At 42.2% G+C, this 27,659-nt stretch overlaps 1 protein-coding gene across 2 annotated transcripts in view; it reads left to right on the plus strand.

The window, feature by feature from the left end:
• Nucleotides 1-25,161, plus strand: part of CARMIL1 (capping protein regulator and myosin 1 linker 1) — a 477,665-nt gene extending 452,504 nt beyond the window's left edge. For both annotated transcript variants that reach the window (XM_082259259.1, XM_082259260.1), the window contains 5 exons: nucleotides 3,124-3,583; nucleotides 11,902-11,965; nucleotides 15,483-15,689; nucleotides 22,724-22,864; nucleotides 24,751-25,161. In XM_082259259.1, coding sequence (XP_082115385.1) covers nucleotides 3,124-3,583; nucleotides 11,902-11,965; nucleotides 15,483-15,689; nucleotides 22,724-22,864; nucleotides 24,751-24,914 — 1,036 coding nt within the window. In that variant the 3' untranslated portion in view covers nucleotides 24,915-25,161. The remainder of the gene's footprint in view (nucleotides 1-3,123; nucleotides 3,584-11,901; nucleotides 11,966-15,482; nucleotides 15,690-22,723; nucleotides 22,865-24,750) is intronic.
• The last annotated feature ends 2,498 nt before the right edge of the window (nucleotides 25,162-27,659 follow it).

The raw sequence follows: 27,659 nt of genomic DNA on the forward strand, positions 1-27,659 counted from the left end.
TCCAACTACATGAATCAATCAAAGAAAAACTATAGTTATTGATTATATTGCCTGGTTGGCAATTACAGTATTTAAAAAAATTGAATATGTTGCTGCTTACCAGTTCTTGGATATGGTGACTGCATTCTTTTTCATTTGTTAGGTTTTTTTTTTTGGTTTATTTCAAACTGGTGATCCTGCCAGTAACACATTTCCTGTGCTTGAGTGACAACGTAAACTCATTTTATTCTGTGGGGGGCAATTTTGTCACCCAAGGGCAGGAAGAATGCTAGGACTACAGAACAACGCCAGCTCCCGTTTTCTCTATAATATAGGGGAGGTGTTCTGTAGACCTAACCCAATTTTTAATAACATTAATTGAGATTACACTACAGAGCGCATAGGACATAAGACAGAAATGGGATCAAAAGGTGTTTTTTGCACATATTTACCAGATATAACAAAACACTTTTATTGGTGTATTTACCAGACTAAAATGGTTTAAATAGGAGAAGTTTTATTGTTTAGGGTTTACATAAGTATCAGTTGTTGCACATTCTCTATATCAAGTAGTTATCAAATAGGATGCTTGAATATTTCCATCTCTTGCATTATCTAAAGCAGGGGTATCGAACTAAATATAATTGCGGCCCGCATCAGCATTATGGTTCCCCTCAAAGGGCCTGTTGTATCTGTAAGACTAGATGTCCAGAGCACCCTACCACCCCCCCCCCCCCCCACTCAACTTTTTGAGATGGGAACGGGGGACACCGATTAGCAAAAGTATGTAGGCATGGGACACACGTCCTGCCACGCCCCATTAAAGAAGGATTCTTCATAAAAAAAGGATTTGTTAAACCCACAAGTGTTTTTTTTTTTAACCACTACTACTCCTTTATATTGACTTTTGGAATTTACAAATGCAGCAATTTAGAAATTGGATGAAAGGTTTAGCACTGGGAAACACTTTTTCAAACATAAAAAGTGATTTTTTTTTTTACAACTATATAGATCAGACCAAAATGAGGGACACATGAGGAGGAAAGAGAAACGGAGGGGCTCTGTTCCAAATCAGGGACAGTCCCTCAAAATCAGGGACAGTTCGGAGCTATGCTTAAATCACAGTGCACCCCCCTTATCTTGTGCTGCTGTCAGGAAGAAGCTGGGGTGGAGCAGGTAGGCAGAAAAGACAGGAGGACCTGAGGAGAGCTTAATTCAGCTGAATGCTGAGACCAGCGCAGGCGGAAATAATGGGGTGATGCAGCTGCACGGAGAGGCTCAGGATATCTCTCAGGAGTTCTGTCTTCCTCTTTGCTGCCGACTGCTGAAACAAGGTGAAGGCGGAGACCAAGGGGGACACCGCAACTGCTGGAAAGGGCCACATGAAATGGCCTGGAGGGCCAGATTCGGCCCGCGGGCCTTGTGTTTTACACATGTGATCTAAAGGGTATGTTGTCAACCTAAGCCATTACAAGTGGCCTATCATTTTAATGTTTATTTTGCATGGCAAGTGAATATGTATAAATTGGTTAGATATTGTGATAGAATATTACAGGATTTGAGTTGGACAAGCAGGGCTGTTTCATTTTGCATTGTTTCATTACTAAGAACTACAGCAGACTTTGGCAAATTGCAATCCCATTGCCACATCTGGCCCTTTGGCTATCCCTATCTGACCCTCATTGCCCCCACTGACAGCATACCTCTCTGAGCCTGTCAGATTCTTCACTGAGGAAGCTGACGGGCTCAGAGAGGCACGCTAACAGATGTCAGTGCAGCAGGGAGGCTCAGTTCTGGTGGGAGTGCATTGCCTAGGGGGATGTCCTGAAGCTCTCCCGCCACTCTGCATTGTCCAGGCACAAACAGAGGAAGAAAGTGGACAGTTAGCAAACACCAAGAGCCATGCACCTGCTTCAGGTCAAGATCCACTGAAATCCCCGCTGTCTCCTCCCAGTCACTGTGCTTTTCAGAGGGCATTTGGCAGGCAGTGAGGAGATGTTCTATCACCTCATCACCTCCTGATTAAATCCTATAATGCTGCACTACCACTCCGCAGTACTGCAGCAGTGGACAAGTGACGCTTGTCAAAGCAAGGTCCATAAAAACATGGATGAGCGAGTTTGGGGTTGAGGAACTCAACTGGCCTGCAACTGACTACAACTCGATAGAACACGTTTGGGGTGAATTTAGAGTGGAGACTGCGAGCCAGGCCTTCTCATCCAACATCAGTGCTTGACCTCACAAATGCGCTTCTGAAAGAACAATCAAACATTCCATATACACGCTCCTAAAACTTATGGACAGCTTTCCCAGAAGAGTTGAAGCTGTTATAGCTGCAAAGGGTGGGCCAACTCAATATTGAACCCTATGGACTAAGACTAGGATGCCGTTAAAGTTCATGTGTGTGTGTAAAGGCAGGGGTCCCAATACTTTTGACAATATAGTGTATGTGCCGCTGGGAAGCCGATTTTGCTGAAATGAGAGCACGTTCCCAGCACAGGGACCAAGCTGTCAAAAACAGCTCTTGGTCCCCACAAATTGGGCCGCTGATCATGTGACCGCTGTGACAGCCAATCACAGTGGTCATATGCTCGCCAATCCTTTCTGCCTCCCTGAGTGTCCAGAACCTTTTAAAGGGACACCAGGGCTGTCAGGAAGATGTAAAAGGCATCTGTGCCCAGTCTATGGATATTACACTATTTACATGTTCTTAACAAGCCATAAAAGAGCTTTAAAACAAGCCTGACCTTTTATGTGAAGTTATTGATTCTCACGATTCTCAAACATCACAACAAAGAAGTCACGGTTTAGTCCGTTTCTATCATCTTATTCCATCAGATAGATGACTTTGCTTCTAGAGATCCTGCTGCTGATAATTTGCCACAATCCCCAGCAAATCTCTAGCAGGCTGCCTGTTTGTCCCTATGCCATCGCTCGATGTCGTTCCATTGCTAGCTGTAATGATTTAGCAGTGTTTAAGCCAGCAAGTGACTTATCACTGCATCTGGCTACCAAAGGAGGGCGATTCCATAGGGACACACAGGCAGCCTCTTTCATGATCCTGCTGCTGGCAATTTGTCTCTAGCGGCAGAATTGCCCATCTAACATTAACCTTCCTAATGGTTTTTATCTATCTTTTCATAGGAAACACTCTTTCAAAGGTGCAGACGACAGCAGTGAAGGTGATGAAAAGAAGAGGAGAGAGTCCAGGAAGAGCGGCTTTCTCAATTTGATTAAATCTAGGTCCAAGTCTGAGCGTCCACAAACTGTCATCGTGTCTGAAGAGCCCCTGTCTCCTAGACCCTCTGTCAAAAGCCCTGCTCCTGACAGTGGCAGAAAAGATAAAGTACCTGACACCAATGGAGCAGTGAGTTCAAGCGCAAGTGCTGCAAGTAGTGGACCAAGCAGCAGTACTGAGAGGTCAGAAGAGCTAAAAACCCCAGACTCTATAGAGGAAATTCTACAAATTGATGAAGTCCCTAAACCCGAGCGGGCCGACAGCAAAAGCAGTCCACAAAGTGGAAGGAGATATGGAGTGCAAGTGATGGGGAGCGGGTTGCTAGCAGAGATGAAGGCCAAGCAGGAAAAAAGAGCCGCGAATAAGGTAGGTGCTTTAGAACACATTCATTTTTAGCATGCAGTATGTTATTCACCACTTGCCGACCGCCCGCCACAGATATACTGGACGACGGTTCGCGGGAGCGCTCCTGGGGGACGCGCACGCCCGCCCCCATTAGGCAGCAGAGAAGTCAATCCATGGGGCCTGGGGCCGTGATTGCCGCTGGGCACCCGCAATCGCTCCCTGTGGAGAGAGAACGACGGACTATTGTTGTAAACACAGCAGACTGTTGTTCTCTCTGGAATCAACATAGAGCGCCTGTGATCCTCCTATTTAGGATCACAGGTCTCTGTGTTGATTCCACAAATCCCTCCCCCATACAGTTAGAAAATACTCCCTAAGGCTCACACTTAACCCTTTGTTCGCCCCTGGGTTAACCCCCTTTCTGCCAGTGTCATTATTACAGTATCAATGCATATTTATAGCACTGATTACTGTAGTAATGTCACTGGACCCCCCAAGAGTGTCAAAAATGTCAGTTAGGAGTCTGATCTGTTTGCCCCAATGTCACAGTCCCGCTAAAAATCGCAGATCACCGCCATTACTAGTAAAAATAAATAAATAAAAAGGACATAAATCTTTCCCCTAGTTTGTAGACGCAATAACTTTTGCGCAAAACCACTCAAAATACGCTTATTGGGCTTTTTTTTTTTTTTTTACCAAAAACATGTAGCAGAATACAAATTGGCCTAAAAGGAGCAAAAAGTGAAAAATATTTTTTTTTTTTCAGAATTGTCGCTCTTTTTTTTGTTTATAGCGCAATAAATTAAAATCGCACAGGTGATCAAATACCACCAAAATAAAGCTCTGTTTGTGGGAAAAAAGGCATCAATTTTATTTGGGTACAGTGTCTCACGACAGCGCAATTGTCAGTTAAAGTAGCGCAGTGCCGAATCGCAAAAATGGTCTGGCCATTAAGGGGGCAAAACCTTCTGGTCCTTAAGTGGTTAAAAATCCAGACACTGGTGAGCGTTAAAATGTGTTCTTCTGTTTTAATTTTATCCAAGTGTAACAGAAAATCTTAGCAATGATCTTGCGTTTCCTTGGACAGCTTATAACCATGCATATTGTAGTGTGGAGCATCTGCAGATACAGCAGAAGTTCCTCCCGTCATTTTTTTAACCGCTTGTCGACCGCCGCACGACTATTTACTGTAGCGGTCAGCCCCTCACAGGCAAAGTGACGTAGTACTACGTCGCTCGCCTGTGAGGCTCTAGGGGGCGAGCGCGCGCCGCCGGAGGCACGCTCCCGCCCCCGCTCGTTCCCTAAGCAGTCCGCACGAGTGACCGGCAGACCTGATGTCCGCCAGTCACTCGCGATCTCCCCGTGGAGAGGGAGAAAGGCAGGCGGCTAATGTAAACAAAGCCGCCTGTCATTCTCCCCTGTGTAATAACAGAGATCATAAGGTCCTGCTATGTAGGATCGTATGTCTCTGTTGTTACACCACTAGTCACACCCCTTTACAGTTAGAAGCACGCCCCTAGGGACACACTTAACCCCTTGCTCTCTAATAAAGTTAACCCCTTCCCTGCCAGTGTCATTTTTTACAGTAACAGTGCAGATGTATAGCACTGATTACTGTAGTAATGTCACTGGTAACCCCAAAAGTGTCAAAAATGTCAGTTAAGGGTCCGATCTGTCCGCCGCAATGTCGCAGTCCCGCAAAAAAAATCGCAGATCGCCGCCATTACTCGTTAAAAAAAAAAAAACACTAAAAATGACAGAAATCTTTCCCTTAGTAAAAGCAATAACTTTTGCGCAAACCAATCAAAATACGCTTATTGCGATTTTTTTATTTACCAAACATATGTAGCAGAAATAAAATTGGCCAAAAATGTTAAAAAAATTAGATTTTTAAATTTTTTGGGGAATTTCATATAAAAAATTTGAAAAATATTGTTATTTTTTCAAAATTTACGCACTTTTTTTGTGTATAGCGCAACAAGTAAAAATCGCACAGGTGATCAAATACCACCAAAAGAAAGCTCTGTTTGTGGGGAAAAAAAGGACATCAATTCCGCGCAATTGTTCGTTAAACTCACACGGTGCCGAATCGCAAAATAGGCCCTGGTCAGGAAGGGGGTAAAATCTTCCGGGGCTTAAGTGGCTAAATGACATGCCTCCTGCTGAGACTATACTCACAGATTTTTTATTTTTTTTTCCAAAACAAGTACATTATGTGTATACAGGTATAAAAGCAGGTATTTTAGTATTGCGCAGAAAAGAAGAACAAATTCGTACACAATTTACTTTTGTCAACGGAGTTGCATTAATAAAGTTATTAATGGAGTATAATCCAAGCAAGGTATAATTAAGGTTGTTGTCCAACAGATATAGAATATACAATTATATATTTATACATTATGGTTTTACTAAGTCCTAGCCTGATCATAGAGTGTTGGATCAAGGGTTAACACTAGTATATAGCATACAGGAAACAAACAAAAAAAAGGATCTAAATGATCCTTTTTTAACGTAATATTGCCAGGTTTGGCATTGCAATAAATCAGACTTTGACTGAATTTAGCCTTAAAATGGTTGTAAACCTCATGCATGAAATATGAACAAAGCATATCCTTCTATAGTGTGTGCTTGTCTTAATTAAAGCGGAGTTCCGGCTTATTTTGCAACTTTAGTGATTCCTGGAATGCTCGCTATGCTGATCAACAATTGGGCATTTTCAATTTTTTTCGGGGGTCCCTTACCTTATTTTCAGGGCATTTCTGATTGTATTTCCTCCTTCTCCCCCCTCTGTGGCCACGGCCACCGACATCACTTCCGCCTTTGCATTGCATCCTGGGAGCTGTTTGTCATCACTCCCAGGAGGCTGGAATCAGGAAGAAGGACACAGAAGATTACACTGCGGCTTCAGATGGCCACGTCTAAGATGGCCGTGCCCAGACCGTTTTTAAAAGTAAGATTTTGACTAAAATCCAATACTGTACACCTTGTAAGTATGAGAATAGCGGTTCTGTGAAGGGCGATGGATTAGTATTATAGGGGTATTTTTAGTTAAAAAAGGTATTTGAGGCCTGAACTCCGCTTTAAGAGCACTAAGTGTAATTTCTGTCTGCTGCCTTGTTCCTATGCTCTCAGCATGAGTCACTTTTAACACGTTTTTCTGACACTAAGAGAAAAATGGTGACAGGAGAGGGACCTCGATCAGATTGACAGTCTCAGACCTGTTCCTGAGTGCTGTGTGAAGGGGAGCGTGTCCTTTCCTTTCAATAAGCTCTGCAGAGTTTAATTTCAGCTCCCCGGCCCCTTTTTTCTGAACTGTCAGACAAGCTTATAAATTCAGCACTTTGAGCAGATGTAAAGAATAGAAGACTGCAGATAGACAGGTACAACTTATGTAGGAGAATTTGTTTAATCTCTGTGTATCATCTCTGGGAAAGTCCCTTAACTGGGTATGTGTAAGGGTTTACAATCACTTTAAAGTGTACTTCAACTTTTTCACCCAAATTCGGGAAAACAAGTACTTTATATTCATTGCATTTTTAATAGTTTCTCTTTTATGTCATGAGGCATTAGACTCCAATTCTAATTCTGGTCATAGTGACTGGTTCTCTTGGTATTCCTACTCCCTACTACTGATAAATATTTTATGCATGGTTAATGACCTTGTTTCTGCTCCCACGTTGACCGTACACAGGCATGCCGATTGGCCACTAAAGCGCTGAGCAATGTCCTTTTGGATAAAAGGTGCTAGGATTACAGGCACATTATACCAGGATGGCACAGGTATTTCAAAGGGTTCAGGCAGGCAAATAGAGAGTTGAGAGAATGTGGCAGAGTATCACCAGGAAGGTCTGCGTGTGTGCATGTCTGCATGTATTAGGAAGGTGGGGGAAGCGGTCACTTGGTCCTTAATGTGCACATCGACAGTTTTATTTTAACTCCATACAATTGTCTGCACTTGCTAGTTTGAAAGAACTAGATCTACATATGTTGCCTGATGAGTAAATGTATTTCACAAGAAGAGGTTGATGGAGTTATATAAATCTCCCTGCACCCAGAGCTTTAATAGACCATTGCAGGATTCCTATTGAGTATTTATCTGCTGTATTATTATTATTACATTGCTTTATTTTCATCTTTAAAGATTTAGTCATTATCAACCACCACTATCACTGTCTCCTCCGTACCTGCTGGGAATTCAATTATTTTTCATTATCATATTTTTTTTGTTGGGTGGCGTGCCTGCCTGTCTGATCATCGTATTAAAGCCTGCTTGTACCATTGAATTAAAGTCTAGAACTTAACTACATCAATTAATAATTCATAGAGGATGCAGATAGTGAGATGGCAGGGCTGCTGCTGAAACAACATCTGGTGCTGCAGGGCAATAAAGTCTGATTAGAGAGGCAGCAGTGAAGGTTTCAAGTTCTCGGTCTCCATCTAGTGTTCTGTAAGGTGCAGCTACATGTTGCTTCGTTATCAGGGAATGCATCACAAATGATCACAGGACCATTGCAAGCTGCTCGCCACTAACATGAACAAGATACCATCTGTCAAGGTCATCCACTCTGAAGAAGACCTTCATTTGAGTCATTTCAATGACACATTTTAGAGATTGTTTAGCTGAGCTTGTAGAATGGAGTCATCATATGTCATAGCACCTTTTGTTTATAGCTAAACAGTGGATCAATGGCAAGGTTTGAGTCCTTGCCTGCCAGCCTGATTTCACAAAAGACTCAAAATTCCAGGCTATAAGACAGACCAAATTATTTTTTTTTTCTTTTAAACAAGGTAGTTAGTACCACAGAGTGCTTGCAGTTTTGATTTTGGTGTAACTCATATAAGGGATTACTATTCACCTATAGTTTATTTTCTCTGTGTTTGAATATTTCCTCTTGGAGCCTCAATATTCTTCCATGATTTACCAGCATATAGTTTCTGAGCTGACTGGTTCTATGCTGTGTATCACACACTTAATGTGCAATTGTGGTAGGGACATCAAACTAAAACCCCTCCCATGGGCTGAATAGTTGGGTGTTCTCACCAAAAAATGTGAACAAGTTAACATAGATCAATTGAACAATTATTTACAGTATGTCTGCTGTTTGATTATAAATATATTTTGCTCTAGTACCACGTAGGAGCTTCATAAATGCTGTCTGAATGTTAGCTGGGCAAAGTGTGCTGGCAGTAATCACACTGTGTATGCCAGAATATCCAGGTCAGTAAAGCCAAAGAAATGCCGCTCTAGGTGAGTGACCAACTCTCACATGTTGTGAACAGGAACCCAGGGTGCTGCACAGCTCGTCTGTGAGATTGAGACATGCAAATATCTAAAATATTGCTGCACTCCTTGGTAACTGTATTGAAGTATTAAAATCACATCACAGGTATGACAGGAACATGAAAGGTAACGCGTTTCGCGCTAAAGTCAGCGCTTACTCAAACCTCATATACACATGAGTATATGTGGTTTGAGTAAGCGCTGACTTTAGTGTGAAATGCGTTACCTTTTATGTTCTTGTCATACCTGTGATGTGATTTTAATACTTCAATACAGTTACCAAGGAGTGCAGCAATATTCCAGATATTTGCATGCCTCTAAGCCAGATTATTTACTTAACCACTTTACCACTGGAGGATTTTGCTGTCTTACGTCCAGGCCACTTTTTGCGATTCGGCGCTGTGCGAATTTAACTGACAATTGCGCGGTCGTGCGACGCTGTACCCAAACGAAATTTACGTCCTTTTTTTCCCACAAACAGAGCTTTCTTTTGGTGGTATTTGATCACCTGTGCGATTTTTACTTTTTGCGCTATAAACAAAAAAAACAGCATTTATTTTGAAAAAATAACAATATTTTTAACATTTTTTTATATGAAATTCCCCCCCAAAAAAAATGTAAAAATCAAATTTTTTTTTAATTTTTGGCCAATTTGTTTTCTGCTACCTATGTTTGGTAAAAAAAAATCACAATAAGCGTATTTTGATTGGTTTGCGCAAAAGTTATTGCGTTTACTAACTAAGGGGAAGATTTCTGTCATTTTTGGTGTGTTGTTTTTAACGCGTAATGGCGGCGATCTGCGATTTTTTTTTTTTTTTGCGGGACTGCGACATTGCGGCAGACAGATCGGACCCTTGACTGACATTTTTGACACTTTTGGGGGTACCAGTGACATTTCTATAGTAATCAGTGCTATAAATATGCACTGTTACTGTAAAAATGACACTGGCAGGGAAGGGGTTAATTTTATTGGAGAGGGAGGGGTTAATGAATGCCTGGTGCTTACTGACGTGTGGGGGGAGGTGACTGAGTGACACAAGGACAGATTGCATGTTCAGCTATGCTGAACACTGCAATCTGTCACTCCTTGTCACTTAGGAGATCCGCCCGCTCTGTTTACACAAGCAGGCGGATCTCCAAACTCGATTCCCTGACGATCGGGGAAGAGCAGCGGCGATCGCCGCCGCTCCTCCCCTGGCCCGACTCCCGCTGTGGCTGAAAACAGGGGGAGGAGTCCAGCGACGTAGGTCTACGTCGCTGGATGGAATCGAGCCACTTTGCCGCAGTACGGTCAATGTGACCGGTCGGCAAGTGGTTAAGGACCAGGCCTTTTCCGGCACTTTTTGTTTACAAGTATTTTTGCTAGAAAAATTACTTGGAACCCCCAAACATTTATTTATATATGGGGGCACTGTTCCTGTGTACCCAGTAGGCGTATACAGGATGGGAGGAGCTGATGATAGGTTCCCACCCAGTGATCTCTCATCAGTAAGGATGCATTGTACATCCTAATTCATGAGAAAATTAGGAAATATAAACAGACCCATCCACACAGAACACGGGGGGTTCACATATACAGTATAGCTGTGCTGGACTTTTAATGAAGATTAATATAGGAGAAGGAAGCTGGAGAGGAACTGTCAGTGTATCTGGAAGTGCTCGGGGATCTCAGCTCACAGTCTACAATGTTCGTAGTTCAGGCAACCACACTACGTCTACGTTTCCACTACTGCGACTAATCAATAGCACCCGTTCCCATCTATGCAACTTTGAAAATCAGTGACCTTGAAAAGGTACCTGCACTACTTTGATGCAACGTTTGATGCAACTTTGATCCAGAGAATGTAAAGTTGGATCAAAGTCGTACTCTAAATCATAATAGTGGAAACACAGACTAAAGCTCCATTTCCACTAGTGTGACGTGTCATGCAACTTTGGACACAGTCACTTGACAGGTCACAGCCCATTGATTTCAATGGCACGTGTCCCCATTTATGCGAGTTTCAAAATCAGCGACTTTGAAAAGGGACCTGCACTACTTTGATGCAAAGTTTGATACAACTTTTATCCAGAGAGTGTAAAGTTTTATCAAAGTCACACTCTAAATCGATATAGTGGAAACGTAGACTAAAGCCCAGTTTCCACTAGTGCGACGTCATGCAACTTTGGACACACAAAGTTACATGACAAGTCACAGCCAATTGATTTCAATGGCAAGCGTTTCCATCTATGTGACTTTGAAAAGCAGCAACTTTGAAAAGGTACCTGCACTACGTTGTTGCAACTTTTGATGCGACTTTGATCCAGAGAGTGTAACGTTGCATCAAAGCTGCACTCAGTCGCACTCCACAGTTGCACTCTAACCTAGTGGCAACGTTTCCATGAGTGTGACTCTTAAGTTGTGGGATTTAGAGTGCGACTTTGAGTGCAGCTTTGATCCAACTTTACACTCTCTGGATCGAAGTCGCATCAAAGTAGTGCAGGCACCTTTTCAAAGTCGCTAATTTACAAAGTGGCATAGATAGGAACGAGTGCCATTGAAATCAATGGACTGTGACTTGTAAGTTGCATGAGAAATCAGACTAGTGGAAAAGAAGCCTAAAACTCATTACTCACATGTAATGAGCAATATAAATGGATCTGTATCCTTCTAAACTTTCACAAATGTTCCTTTGTACCTTATTTCTTTCATATATTGCTATCCTAAAAGAGGCTATGAAGACAGGAGGAGATCATGGTGAAGGATAGGAGGGATGGGGGTGGGGCTGGGGCTGGGCAGATCTAGGCATGTCTGTCTAAGAAAGACCAACAACCTTTTCAGGAAGTGAATGGCAGCTTAGCAAATTCAGATAAAGGGAGATAGTGTTGTCGGTGAAAAACAGGAAGAAGCTGAGTGTCTAACTTAGATAAGACTTTTAAGCTACACAAGCAGCTATCCAGAAAATGAATAATATCAAATATAAAGATATTTAACATACTGTTAGAAGGAAATTTTTCATTTTTGACTGGGGTTTCCCTTTAAAAAAGTTTATATAATATGTACATTTTTTCTTTACAGAAACTTGGCAGTGATACCAGCAAAAACTCTCTAGATGGGGAAAAAACAGAAGGAAGTGGAACAGGTTTGTTTGATTTCATTGATTTTTAACGGCTGAAAATGCTAGCATGCACAGCTAACTGCAAGTTACTACTATTAGTCACTGATATACCAAATTGCAATTTTGTCTCCAAAAATTGAAAATCTGATATTGAACAGGCAAACCGGAATTCACTGCTTCTCATGAATTTGCATGTACCAGTTCACTTGATCTGTGGCAAATCACACAAATCACGAATACTTCCAACTGGAATTTATCTTTCATCTGTTCTACCATGAACTGGGAAAATTGGCGCATGTGTATTCAAGTAGTTTGCCTGTGCAATGTCAGATTCAGTGATCAGTTTTTGAACATTTAAACTGAAAAGCCTTACTCATCACGTCATTACTTATACAAACATATATGATTTAACATTTCACATGTTTATTTTTTTAATACAAAAACAAAAAGCTAGCCTGTGACTTTTTATGCATTCATCATGTAATGTTTTTACAGGTTACCTGTTTAGAGTTACAGAGGAGGTCTAGCGCTAGAATTATATACCTCACGTGTGGTGCGAACACTGTAAGGGCTCTTTCACACAGCCGCTCCGTATGTCAGCAAACATCCTATTTTTTTTGCGGATGATTTGTGGACATAATGCAAGTCAATGGCATTGCGGATGTCAGCGGAATACCATCCGCTGACATCCGATTTTCTTCCTTTCAGTTCTATTCCGTTTTTTGGAACGGAACAGAACCCTATTTTTCCTCAGTGTAAAAAACGGAAAGGAAGGAAAATCGGATGTCAGCGGTGTCATCCGCTGACATCCGCAACGCCCATAGACTTACATTATGTCCGCATATCATCCGCAAACGGATGGGATGATATGCGGACATACGGAGCGGATGACACAAATGTCATCCGCTCGGTGAAAAAAAAAGTCCCGCAGCGGACAAAACCAGCGGAGCGGCCGTGTGAAAGAGCCCTTAACCTATGTGTTTGCGACTTACGTCTGTGTTTTCAATGTATGAAAAAAAAGTTTTTGATATCAGATTAAAAAACAGGTTTACATGCAAATATATATATATATATATATATATATATATATATATATATATATATATATATATATATAAAAAAAAGAAAGGCTGACGATATCTACACTCGATTTGTCACTCATGGTCTCTCTGCAATCTCACACGTTGAGAAGTTATTTTCTTCCTTAGGGGAGTAGAGAGTTGGTTCACACTATAAGGAATACATGACAAGTTTGTAACATGCAGAGTATATTCTACAATTATACTCATACAATGTCAAAATTACATCATTAAACTGGCAACTCCAGAGTGACCATAAGGTATGTCAGCCAAACACAAAGGAAAACCTGTATTCCTAGGGTATGAGGCATAATCCCCACACTGGACCCCCCAGGCCCCAGTGCCACAAGGAACTGCAGACTCCAAAACTGTGAAAAAAATATACTGTATATACAAATAAGTGGAGCGCGTATTACAGACAAGCCACCAATCTATCTGTAAACAAATTACTCCACCCCCAGAGAAAAAGACATGCACAAATCCCATCAATAGAGCAGCCAAACACATTACAATCGTAAGATACCAATCAAAACCGTAAAAAAGTCTATATTAAAATTATTATGTAACTAATGGGTACATATGTACTGTATATGTGATGTATATATTTTTTGCTTTATTGGAAATCATTATTGGTGGAACACAGTGTCCCTTTAATATAAGAACACTTAGTATCTCTAACCCCAGACCTTAGAGGTATATTTAAACATTCGCATATCTATACTAATATTTTATTTTTATTTTTTTTCTAGTATGTTCCCATTAGTTACATAATAATTTGATTGTAGACTTTTTACTGTTTTGATGGGCACCTTACTATTGTGATTATGTGTTTGGCCGCTCTATTGATGGGATTCGTGCATGTCTTTTGCTCTGGGGGTGGCATATTTAGTTTCATTGCTTACATATACAATTTAATTGGTGGATTTTATCTGTAATACACTCTTCTCTTATACATATATTTTTTCATAGTTTTGGAGTCTGCAGGTCCTTGTGGCACTGAGGCCTGGGGGGTCCAGTATGGGAATTGCACTTCATACCCTTTGAATACAGGTTTTTAATGGTTTTTGGCTGACATACCCTATTATCACTCTGGAGTTAGTTTAACCACTTCTGAGCCAGAAGGTTTTACCCACTTAATGACCGGGCCATTTTTTGTGTTACAGCACTGCATTAATTTAACTGACAATTGCATAGCTATACGATGCTGTACCCAAATAAATTCAATGTCCTTTTTTTCCCACAAATAGAGCTTTCTTTTGGTGGTATTTGATCACCTCTGCGATTTTTTATTTTTTGGTCTGTAAACAAAAAAGTGTGACAATTCCGAAAATATAAATATATATATATATATATATACACTGTATATATATATATATATTTTATACTTTCTGCTATAAGACATTCCCAATGAAAAAAATGTAAAAAAAATTTTTTTTTTATCATTTTAGGCCAATATGTATTGTGCTACATATTTTTGGTAAAAAAAATCCCAATAAGTGTATACTGATTTGTTTGTGCCAAAGTTATCGCGTCTACAAACTATGGGAAATATTTGTCATTTTTAAATTTAATTTTTTTTTACTGTAATGGCGGCGATCTGTGATTTATAGCAGGACTGCGACATTGCAGCGGACAGATCGGACGCTTAACTGAAATTTTTTGACACTTTTGGGGGGACCAGTGACATTACTACAGTAATCAGTGCACTGTTACTGCACTAATGACACTGGCAGGGAAGGAGTTAACACAAGGGGCAATCAAAGGGTTAAATGTGTCCCTAGGGGGTGCTTTCTGAGGGGGTGGGCTTGCTGGATAAACACAGAGACCTGTGTTCCTAAATAGGGGGAACACCATATCACGGTGTTCATTACTGACAGAACAGCGGTCTGCCGTGTTTACATCCACAGACCGCTGTTCTGTCCCCATGGGGAGGGATCACGGGTGCCCGGCGGACAACGTGGCCGCCCGACCCGCTGATTGGCTCCCCTTGTGGCAAATCAGCACGTGCCCCCACTAGCTGTCCTGTGTAACAACGTACAGGTACATCATTTCGTGGGGCAGAGCCAACCTGCCGCTGTATAAGTACGGCGGCTGGTCAGCAAGTGGTGACATGATGTTCACATTATCTGGGTATAGTTGTAGAATATACACTGCAAGTTAAAAATTTGCCATGTATTCCTTATAGCGTGAGCAAAGTCTCTATTCCCCTGTGGAAAAAAGAAATTAGAAACGCGTCAGTATTGCAGGGAGATTTGACAAATGTTAAGTGTAGATTTTGTCAGCCTCTGTGCCCAATTGTGTTAAGCAAATTAAAATAACTAAAATGTGTTACACTTCACAAGGTATGCCAGACAATATTTGCTTAGTAGCACATGTTCATTTCTTTTGATCCATGTCTACCTTGGTTAAGATTTAACGGATTTATTTTGCGTAAAGAATTAATTTGTAAATAACTTTTTCAGGAAGCAAATTCCCTTTAACAAGAGGGGATTCTACCAATTCATCACCAGAAAAAAGTGCCAAAAGTGAAGTCAAGCCAGAGGCCAGCGTACGATCCAAGAGTTCCTCTAGTACACCAACTAGTCCGAAGCCACCTCTTCAGTCATCCAAGCCTTCTTTGACAGTGCGTCCGACTGTGCCTCAGAAGCCCAGAAGTAGTTCCCGCACTGGTAAGCCAGTTACCTATATCAAACAACACTTTCGTTATCGTACATGACTGGACACAGAACCACCAATTTATTACTTACTCATAGGATTATGTGCCACCTACGGGCAATTGGACACTGGCAAAAAAAAAAACAAAGTTCTCCCCTATAAAACCCCTCTCATACAGGAAGTACCTCAGCTTCTTCACCAGTTTCTGAAGGTGATAGTCACTGATGTGCAGGTCCCTGCACAAAAATATGTTACTAGATGCTAAGATGGTTTTAGCAGGGATCAAGAGATTGGTAATATCCAGATCCGTTCCTATAGCTGTTATTTACAGATAAATGGTACCTGGACCCCACTGCAATGAAGGAAGTTTTGACATGGGGACTGGCTGTAATGCAACCTTTAGGCGCTGCACCCTGCATACACGAAACCCTGCGCAGAACCCCAAGAAAGGGAAATAGAGTCCCTGAAGTCCTGATATGACAGTGCTAGCCATGATGAGTATAGATTGGACCTTTGATTTGTAAGTCTAGGTCTTGCAGCTGGAATAGTGAGTGCCTCGGTAAGCCTTCTTTACCTGATTACTTGGATGATATTCACCTTGTTACAAAGATTTGTAGCTGCTTGTATAGCATGTCCCTTCTGCTGCTCTCCACTAGAGGGAGGTGGTGCAATGGCATGATAGACTGTATGTGTCCTGAGCCTGGTTTGCTGAATGGGCTACATTTTACATTGGTGCTTTGACTGACTTTTTTTGGCCACGTTAAATGTGTGCCAGTTATTATTTTTTTCTCTCTCTGAGAATGACGGGGCTGCCGAAGCAGCGGGCAGGTGTGCACCCATCCCTCTTCATGGGCATGTGCACACCAAGATCACATCAGAGGCTGGGCTTGGTGGTGGCTGTGTTTGAAATCAAGCATGTAAAGGACACTAAATGTGAGAAGCATAGCTAAGCCGGGCATACTATGAAACTTTGGGACATAGGGCAAGCTCTGCAGCCACAATGAAAGATCACATAAATACTCCTAATGAATAGGGGCACTGGCAGCTGGAATCTTCTAGGCAACCTGTTTATTGTCTGTGTACAGTATCCTCTCCACTGATTCAGGATTGCAAAGTCCAGTTCAGGTCAGCAGGATGAATGTCTTCCAAATGGAGCAGCAGGGGGTAATGCAGGACGGAATAGATTACTAGTGCTCTGTCAGGTCAAGAGGGTTGTAGATTGGGTCCCTCGTCTGCAATATCCCTTAAAGTTACAAGGGTTTCAGGCACTTCTGAACTTTGTCAGTTGTTGCAGCTACTTCCATGGCACCAGCTTCTGTATTTAGGAGGTAATTTCCTAATCCACTTTCCTCTCTTTATTTGAAGGAGTAAAGGGTGGATGTTGAGGAAGAGGCAGGTGGAGTGCCTGAGGAAGGGGAAGCAGAAGATTTCTCAGCTAAGGGTTCTGCACTGAGGAACCTTGGGTTAGGTTTAGGTCCAGACCCAGAATGCTTTAAAAAGTTCATTATCCAAAATGATCCAATCTAAAGATTTCCACTTCCTAAATCTGCACCTTTTGAGATGTCAACCCTGGATTCTTGGCAGTTTCCATAAAGGTCCCAGTGTTCTCCTTTGCATCCTTGTCTATGGGAGCTAATGCACACAAGTAGGGCTCTCCCTGACAGGGTTTGAAAGAAATTTGCTCAGCTAAATCCTATGAAGGAGGAAGGCAAGGTCATACATTTTGCAATTTTCTTTCCTTCAACCACGGGTTGAAGGAAATAAAATTGTTTGATTCCCCCATCAACAATGACTGTGTTGATAAGGGAATCCCTCTGCTGCTCTATTGTATTTCAACAGTGGGAGGTTTCGAAGCCATTAGAATACAAAGATCACTGTTGGCGGCTATAGCCGCCGGCAGTGACCGAACAAAAAAAATGATAGGCTGGTTGTACTAAAGTCGATCCACAGATTGTTCTTCGTACAACCAGCCTGACCATAGATGGATCGAAATGTGTCCGATTCCTGCTGAACCAGACTGATTTCTGCTGTATCTGTCTGTGGCAAGCTTAAGAGATGGAATATGCCCTTAATGGTTGTGGCAATCAGTTGCATTGATAAGAGTCTCACATGTCAGGTGGGTGATGTCCCAGTGTTTTTAGATTCATCTGATAAATATGTGGTGTCTTTACTAAAGCCATTTTGCCCTGGTGGAAGGAGCCATGTTTTCTAATTGCTAGACTCCAAACTGAAGATCTGCTAGGCTTTGTGTGTGTGTTGCTGTGCTATTTTAAGAAGATTCCATTCAGTAAATTTGCGTTTAGGACTTTTACCCTACACATGAGCCGGATTCTTTGGCTGAAGGGTTAGTCTACAGAATTACCCTGCAAGAAACTGTTGGCAGGGTTTCCCTTTTTCATGGAGAACATCTGTTTGGGCCAATCTGAGATTAATTCATCCAAAAGATTCAGGAGGGAAATTTTATTTTTACCACTTCAGTAGAAGGTCCTGTCGCTCGCAGGTTTCAACCTCTAGGGCGAAGACTCAGGGCCAGTTTCATAAGAAATCCTGGTTGTCTGAGCCAACAAAGTTGGACACACCACTCAGGTAGGGGGACATGTGCGGAGACTTGCAGATCTGTGGCAGGGGGAGGTAGAAGATGAAGGGTTCCGGTCTATGGTTGCTCACGGTCACAAATGGGAATTCTAGAAATTCCCCCTCAGCATTTTCTTATGCATTCAAATGTTTTTATAAATGTTTAAAAGAGCGTGGCGTGTATAGGCTTTTGATCATTTTCTTTTCAGGTAATTACTGTCAGTTCAAGAGGATGAAGAATTTTAAAGAGTTTCCTTGAACCTTTTTTTATGATCCCAAAACTAAACGGTGAAACTCACCCTATACTGGACCTCAGGTGACTCAGAAGATTTCTTTAGGTGCAGAGTTTTTGAATGAATTAGCTTTGCTCCAACCAGGAGACTTCTTGGCATCAGTGGACTTAAAGGATGCTTTACTTCATGTCCCAATCTTCCTTCTCACCAGAGGTTTCTATGGGTTGCAGTTGCAGACTGACTTTATCAGCTGATGGCCCTGCCATTTGGGCTGTCTGTGGCCCCTGGTATACCAAAGGTCGTGGGCTAATTTCCAGGCTCCTGAAGCATCCAGGGGATACCTGGACGATCTACTTCTCAGGGAGCAATTAGTTAATTGTCTGGAGCACAACGTGGCTCTCATGTGCATTATGCACTCTGGAGAGGTTTGGTGGGTAACTCAATCATCTCAAATCAGCCTGATGCCAGCTCAGCGATTCAAATATTTGGAGCTGTTCATTGGTATGATTGCTCCTTCAGAAAGGGCTGCACATTAGGAAATCTGATGAAGTTTCTCAAAATGCTGAGAGATCTCTCAAGTTTTGTCTCTGTATGAGAGTATTGGGGAAAATTGATATCTACTTTGAGGCAGTTCCTTCTATTCACTTGAATTGCAGTGTTTTACAGCAGAATGCGTTATTTGACGTGGGACAAGAGGACTTAGTTGCTGGACTCTCGGATGTCTCTGTCTTAACACGCTGCAGTTCTTAGACTACAGTTCTTAGGCTCCATGTACACGGGACTTTAGAAAAAATGTGCTGCAAAGCTAGTTCTGACGCCGGGAAAAAGCAGCTGTTAAACGTGCTTTCAGTAGCTTTTTCCATTTGCGTTATTGCACGTTTGGCCACGTTGCTTTTAGCAGCATTTTTTCTGCCTCCATTCAAAATCAATGGTTCCCTATGGGAGCCTATTGATTTGAATGGAAGTAGCACCGCAAGTCGGATCAGGATCAAAGAGCAGAAGACCAGGAGAGGGAGAAGACCAGAGCAGAGAAGAACAGATGAAGATTTTTAATAAACTTTCCAAAACGTCTCCTGTCGTTATTTACATACAATGCCTTTTATGGGGTGAATGGGTAGGGGTACAGTGTACCCCTTACCCATTCACATAGGGAGGGGGTCCGGGATCCTCCTCAACATGGGGGCAAGGTGCTTTGGGGTGCAGAGCTCCCCCTGCCCCAAAGCACCAACACCCTCGCTCGTCCCCTCCCCCTTCCTGCCCTACCGGGCTGCATGCTTGGATAAGGGTCTGGTATGGATTTGGGGGGGGACCCCACGCCATTTTTTCAGCGTAAATTCCATACCAGACCCGAAGGGCCTGGTTTGGAACCTGGGGGGGACCCCCACGCAGTTTTTTTTTCCCCATTTTTGGTGTGGAGTTCCCCCTCAAGATTCTCACAGTGCAAGTCGCGCCGCAAGTCGGATCATCCTGATCCGACTTGCGGTGCGACTTCCATTCAAATCAATAGGCTCCCATAGGGAACCATTGATTTTGAATGGAAGAAAAAAAACGTATAATGTGGCTGAACGTTGTTCATCACGTTCGGTTACGATTGGTCACGTTCGGCCGCGTTTCTGCGTTTGAAACGCCGGGAAGCACACGTTCGAACGCAAATAATTGCGTTCCAAAAAACGTCCCTGAACTCAACTGCCTGCAAATGACTGTAAACGAACCTGTGTACATGGACAGATAAGATAAAATGTAGATGGGTTCAGGGGCTTCTGAAAAAAACGCCCAACTGCTCCTAAACGGCCATTTACAACGTCCCGTATACATGGAGCCTTAGACTTTAGTCGCAGTGTTTTTTGTTTTTGTTTTTTTTCATACAGGCTACAGTATCGTTTTTTTGTGTTAGCCTGTCGGTGGTGGCTGTTCCTCCCTCCCCTCATGAGCATTGTTTTAGAACATCCCTATAACTAAGGAATAATATGGTGGCTCAGTGTCCTATGAAGTATGATAATGAAAGCTGGATTTGTGTAGCTATAAAATCTGTTTATTGGAGTACACCATGGGACAAAGAGATTCCTCCCCTCTGTTGAGTCCATTGCTTGCTACAAACCTGAGGTGTTTATTGTGTGGGATTAGTTATATATGCAAGGACTGTCTTTTTTTGACAGTGCCCAATCACCTGTAGGTGGCACATAACCCTATAAGTAAGGAAAAATATGGTGCCTCTTTTTGTCCCGTGATGTACTCCAAAAAATGGATTTTACAGGTAAGCACAAAAAAAACATTTTTTTTTGGCTTATCTAAAATGGACCTTGCATGTAATGGAGAAATCTTTATATAAAAAATCTGTTCATAAAAAGTGGCAAATTAAGAAGTTTGTAAAAGAAGTAGCATGGCAAGTAGCAGGCAGACAGGGGTGGGGTAATTTGTATGAAGAGAAAGGGTGAAAGCGTCAATCCATAGGGTTTGGTCCAGATTTGAATTTTTATTTGTCACAATTAAAGGGTCTATAAGTAGTTTACAGTTATTTTCCTTCATAAATTTATCAATACATTTATGCAAAAAAATGACTAAAATATATTAAGGACATAGAGAATATTTCAATTGGCTAAGTTTATAAAAGTATATCACATGCCCTATGGTTTGATGCATTCATCCTTTCTGCAGCGGGCTCCACTGGATAATAGAATACTGTCACAAACACATTAAAGTGTTTATAAACTTGTAGACCTGAACCTCCAGACATGAAATATGAACAAAGCATATCCCTCTATAGTATGTACTTTTCTCAATTAAAGAGAAGAATCGCAATCAAGGACCGCTTTATCACTCAGTTCTTAGAGCTCCGTGAGCAGAGAGCTGGTGACTGTCAGGTCACCGCTGTCTACTCTGCCACAAACCCCCCCCCCCCCACACTGGAGCACTGGGCTGTGGAGAGGGCGGGTCCAGGCATGTGGGTGTATCCCGACCATGTGGTCGCAATCTTTTCTGAGCTGTCAGCCGACATTGGGCTTCAGTGAAAATGGGTCACAGGAGTGCAGAATGAACTGCACTTCTGTGATCCACAATAGAAGTACAAGCCAAACAAGCTTTGGCTGTACTTCTCCTTTAGGAAAACAAAGTGTCATTACTGTCTGCTGCTTTGTTCCTCTGCTATCAGCATGAATCGCTTCTGACAAGTTTTCCTGACACCAAGAGAAAAATGGTGACAGGGGAGGGACCCCCAGCTGATTGACAGCCTCAGCTCTGTTCCTATGTGTTCCTTCCCTCCAATCAGCTGTCAGAGCTCTCCTCACTGAACTCTGCAGAGTGTGACTTCAGCTCTCCACTCCCTTTTTTCTGAATGCTCAGACAAGCGTTAAAAAATTCTGGACTTTGAACAGATGTAGAGAATACTGCAGATAAACGGGCACAACTTATGTCAGAGGATTTGTATAACCTGAGGCCAGTCTATTTATTGGATTTATGTACAGGTTTACAACCACTTCAATTCAGTTCATTCCTGGTTTCCACCTGCGCTCCACCACCCCATGTATGCAAAGCTGACCAATTCTAACATTTCCCCACTGTATTTAGAAAAAAAAAAAAGGAAAAAAATGCTTGTGGCTATAGCTGAGCTTTAACTTTGTATTTGTTTGGCTGGAGTTTTCCTTTGAAACCACACTTGTATGATACAGATTTAAAAAAATATGAAAGAATCACTTTCAGGTCAGTGTTGTAATGCTTCCATTTAGACTTTGGACCCCACTGATTTTGGATGGTCAGAGGAATAAGAAACTGCTAGCTATTCTGTGTTGCTTCACTTTGCCTTAATAGATAATGAATTATTGGTTGTTATACAGTGAAGATACCTGCATCTATAATAGGGAAAAGGGGAATGTGTGTGCTTTTTCTGTGTATGGGCAGGAAAATAAAATGTTCATTTAGCATCCCCACTATAGTCATTGTCTCCAGGTCCTGCATTAGTGGAGGTACTCTTTGCCTATATAGGTTTTCTGCATAGTAGAAAAAATGGTATGGAATAATGAAAATTCTGGTTGTAGGATGAACAGGTCCATGCATGCACAAACGCCTAGAAATGTGCTGATGTGGGAATGCATCACCTAGTTATATTTTAGGCTTGACCGCCAATATTTGTGTACTTTTTAAACATCTGTATGCTAAGAAGGAACCGTAGAGTTTGCTCCTCTCCTCATCAAACCTAACCATAATTCACAACATGACCTGTGTTTTTGTGTTTTTCATATTAATAGAAGACATTCCTGATTCTCCATCTGGGCCATGTTCCCCGAAAACTACAGTCCTGCCTTCAGCACTGAAGAGGGTCCCATCTGAAAAGGACAGAGAAGGCCAGAGCAGCCCACAGCCATCTTCTCGACCTGTTACAGATGAAGGTAAGGAGAACAGTGTTTTCATTTTGTTTGACTTCACATTCATTTTAAAAGACCCCCTGGAGTGTTTAAAGCATTGTGTGTTTACTTTAGCTGAAACTTGATTTAAAAGCAACATTCACTCCCATGTCACCCACAGCTTCAAGCTGACATCAAACAGATGCTAAACATGAGTACGTAATCAGTTTAGGGTATACACAACATCTTTCATTTTGTTGTGCAAAATGCCAAAAGAAAAAGTACATTTCCATTTTTTTTGCAGCATTCAGGTTCTGTACCATCAGTAGAAATCATTATAAGAACAATTAAAGTGCATTCAGTTTCAATGTTATGCTAATAAGTCCCTAGGTCACTATTGTGTGCCCCCGATCATTCACACTTATAAAACAGACTGCATCATCACTTTGTCGTTGTGTTGTCTTTGGAAGGTTGAGGTAAAGATTATCCAAGAAATTGAGGTACAGGAGAATTTGAAAACCAGGAAACTGGGGACTGTTATTTTATCCCAAATATAAAACACTGTGGAAATATAACATTCTACACATGTTCTATTAAAGGTGTAACATTTACCTTGTTACTAGCTGAACAGCCCTAGTAACTGTGACAGAGGGCCTGGGATCTCCTCCCCACAACTGCTGTCACAATTTACCCAGCCTCGTCATTTATTCAAAAAGTCCTGCGAATGGGAGAACTACAACTATCGTCGACCATTGCGGCTGATGACTTGTAGTTCTCAATGAACTACCAGGGCGTTGATGGTAGTTCATTGAATCTTCCTGTCGTTCAGCAACTGCCCGTTTGTACGAGGTACAGGCTACAACACTGACAGTCTGCAGGAGCTTAACATTGCTTTACAGATTCCAAATTAATAAAAATACACATTTTTTTTTTACCTGCAAAAAGGTGTGCATTTATTTATTCATTTTTAAAGGTGAGCTTATTATTTAATTCTGGTTTGTTTGCAATGTTGCTGCCTGGGGGCTAACTTTGATTATGGCTTCATTTTGTTTTCCAGTACAATGATGAAGTAGTGTATGCATTGCCATAGATGATATTAACTTGGTACATGCCACTGTGTTTTGTGCTGTCTTATTTTTAAAAGCTATCTGAATAAGTCCACGCTAATGTATTTTATTTCTCGTATTTATTCCTTTATTTTCATGCAGCATGTTAGTTACATTTTGAACCGATAACTGAATGTGTCTTGGGAATTACTCTTTTTAGGCACATGGTGGCGCACTAAGCTCTGAATTACAGTGCGTTGCCCACTTTAAATACATGAGTAAGCCTTAGGTATTTCTTGATTTGTAAATACATGCAATGTTTTGTAGAATGGTTTGAACAGTTATGATTGCATAAATATTGTAGAAGGTGCCAATTTTTCAGTTGGCATGAAAACGGTGAAACTGTCCACAACTGTTCAGCTGCTAAATCTAGAGTTGTTGGCAGACCTAAGGCTGGTTCAAGTGTATTACAGACAAGCAAGGCTATGTTTGAAGAATAGCCTAACGCCTTTGTGTCCCGCTGCCCACCAATAGATTGATGCTGTTTGCACCAACATATAGCCTGTGATCCTGGGATTAGTGCACGTGTGTATAATGCAACTCTTTTGTATAGTGATAACAATGAAGGAATAATAAGGGACTGGATAAAAAATCGTAACTCAGGCAAATGCCCCTTGCATTGGCTTCTATGGCACTCCCATAAGCATATCCAAAGTGGCCAGTATATTAACAGCATAAGGTAACAAGACTCTGATTTAATGTAAACTACAGATCCCAGGTTGCATCTGCTATGTCTGGTGTAGTTTTATTTAATGAGCAATAACTAATATGATCCATCTTTTTTAATAACAAAGTGTTTTTCTTATTTTTTTTTTTTTTCATTAGCACGACCAGTGACTCCATCTGACTCATCACCAAAAAAAAATCATGGACAGATTGCCGCTGAAGGGCAGGAGCGAAAATCAAGGTCATCCAGCAAAGACTCTCACCAGCAAAGCAAGTCCAGTGACTCTGGAGAGGAGGTTGAAAAAGAGTTTGTTTTTATTTAGACATCTGTTTGTAGCACTGCCATTCAACCCTCCATACATTTTTACTCTTAGCTTCCATGTTGATTTACTATCATTTGATTTATGCACCTTGTTTGTATGTCCTGGGATTTCAAGTGTAGTTGTAGTCCATTCCCTGCGCCCCAAAGAGCAATGGTACACAACTTTGACATTCTTATTTACTAAGGTTGTGCAGAGAACAATCATAGCCCACAGCAATGAAACAAGAGAGAATCTCTTAACCTTATCTGAATACTAGATTTCTCTTTGCACTGCTTTACCGAGTAAGCTCTAAATTGTCAAGCCAGTTACTCATTTTATGTACTTATACAAACTGGAATAGTAGCTGTCAAATCTCTTCTGTCTCTCTATGTAGGCAATTGCACATTGTAATTAACAGAGCACACTAATGATTATTTGTATAAATGGTAAATATATATATATAAACAAATATCTCTTTACATGCATATATATATATATATATATGATGATTGGAAAATGTTTTTACATCCTCTGGTAGGAACCTTTTCTCCTTCCTGTGCTTGTACATAAAAATATCTATTCATGCACTTAATAATAAGCACAAGCATGGACCCACATCTTGTACACAATGACCGGAGATATACGATAATGTAATAACAGCAGAACTATTTACATAGACTCTAGTTATAATTTGGTTTGATGATGGGAGATGACATGTCCTGCCGTCCTGACATATACGTTTTGCTTCTATTATGCCATTTTTGAAAGGAAATTACTAACTGCTGTAAATAAAGAAAAAAAAAATTTTTGACAATACAGTAACATAGATATTCACTTATATTACAGGTTACAGGGGATTATTCATATGTATATTTGTATCAATAAAACAATTTTACAACTTTAGTCTGTCACTGAATTTATATTTGTACCAAAGTTTGCTACTTGCTTTATTATTGTTAGAATTTTTACCATTATCATGTATTCAATAACACCATACCAAAATATGTTTCTGCCTAAATTAGGTGCAGAACCAAGTTAAAGTGGAACTTGCCTCTCCTCTCCCTTTCTCTTTAACATTTGGCACCTTTTTTTGGGGGGGGGGGGATTACCTTGTTTTGACAGGTACCGGCTCCCAGTGGCGTAGCGTGGGGGTGCAGGGGGGCCGGCCGCACCGGGCGCAACATCCGGGGGGGCGCAACATCCGGGGGGGCGCATCCTGCAGTGTCACTCTGTCTGACATATATATTACTAACACGGTGTCAACACTGTTTGCGGCTACCGCCATCTTTAGGCTGGGAGATAGCCGACGGGCGCCCTATGGCTGGAAATTGCGGGTCGAGGCGGGGCGGAGCTGGACTGTGCCTCCCCTGCCCATTGGCGTAGCGTTGCAAGCCAAGCCCTGCCTGTCGGCGGCATGTTCTGCACAGCTCAGTCAGCTCAGCGAATCAGCAGCCTTCTTTTCACTCAGCCGCCCGGCGCTGTCACAGGGATCATTCATCTCTATCTTTCCAGTTGTGGCACTCAGCCAGCACAGCGTGAAGAGGACTGAAGAGAGAGTTGTGAGAGGTGAGGTGAGACCATGAGAGATGTTTTTCTGGACTGACAGACACACAAGGCATCTAGGGAGGGAGGAGGAGGGGGGGGGGGGAGAACCTGGACTGGAGAGCACTGACTGCAGTAAAGTGAAAGTGGAACTATAGGGGAGGTCAGTGTAGGTGTCAGTGGGGGGTGGGTCAGTGAAGGGGTGTCAGTGTAGGTATCAGTAGGGGGGGGTTAGTGAAGGGGGGGCTCAGTGTAGGTGTCAATGTGGGGGGGGTCAGTGTAGGGGAGTCAGTAAAGGGGTCAATGTAGGGGAGTCAGTAAAGGGGTCAGTGGAGGGGGTCAGTGAAGGGGTCAATGTAGGGGGGGTCAGTGTAAGGGTTCAGTGAAGGGGGGTCAATGTAGGCTGGGTCAGTGTAGGTGTCAGTGAAGGGGGGTCAGATTAAGGGTTCAGTGAATGGAGGGTCAATGTAGGGGGGGTCAGTGTAGGTGTCAGTGTAGGGGGGGTTAGTGTAGGAGGGAGGTCAGTTTAGGGGGCAGAGAAGAAGGGTCAGTGAAGGGGGGACAGTGTATGTGTCAGTGAAGGGGTCAGTGTAGGGGGGGTTCAGTCTAGGGGGGTCAGTGAAGGAGGGGCAGGGAAGAAGGGTCAGTGAAGGGGGGTCAGTGTAGGCATCTGTGAAGGGGTCAGTGTGGGGGGGGGGGTCAGTGTAGGGGTCAGTGAAGGTGTCAGGTAGGAATCAGGAATGTCAGTGTAGGGGTCAGTGAAGGGGGGCCAGTGTATGTGTCAGTGTAGTGATCAGGTAGGTTAGTGTAGGAATCAGGTAAGTCTCTGTAGTGGTCAGATAGGTCTCTGTAGGTGTCAGTATAGTGATCAGGTAGGTCAGTGTAGGGGTCAGTGTAATTGTCAGGTAGGTTTGTGTAGTGATCAGAGTCGTTAGTGCAGGAATAAGGTAGGTCAGTGTAGGTGTCTGTGTAGTGGTCAGGTAGGTCTGTGTAGGTGTCAGTATAGTAATAAGGTAGGTTAGTGTAGGAATAAGGTAGGTCTCTGTAGTGGTCAGCTAGGTAAGTGTATGTGTCAGTGTAGTGGTCTGTGTAGATTTTTGTAGGGGGCGCAAATTACTTACCTTGCCCCGGGCGCTGACAACCCACGCTATGCCACTGCCGGCTCCTACTTCCACTTGTATCACTGCGGCAATCTGAGTGGAGGTTCCACCCCCCCCCCCTTTG

This window comes from Pelophylax lessonae, assembly GCF_965119305.1.
Source record: "Pelophylax lessonae genome assembly, chromosome: 5".
Classification (NCBI taxonomy): domain Eukaryota; kingdom Metazoa; phylum Chordata; class Amphibia; order Anura; family Ranidae; genus Pelophylax; species Pelophylax lessonae.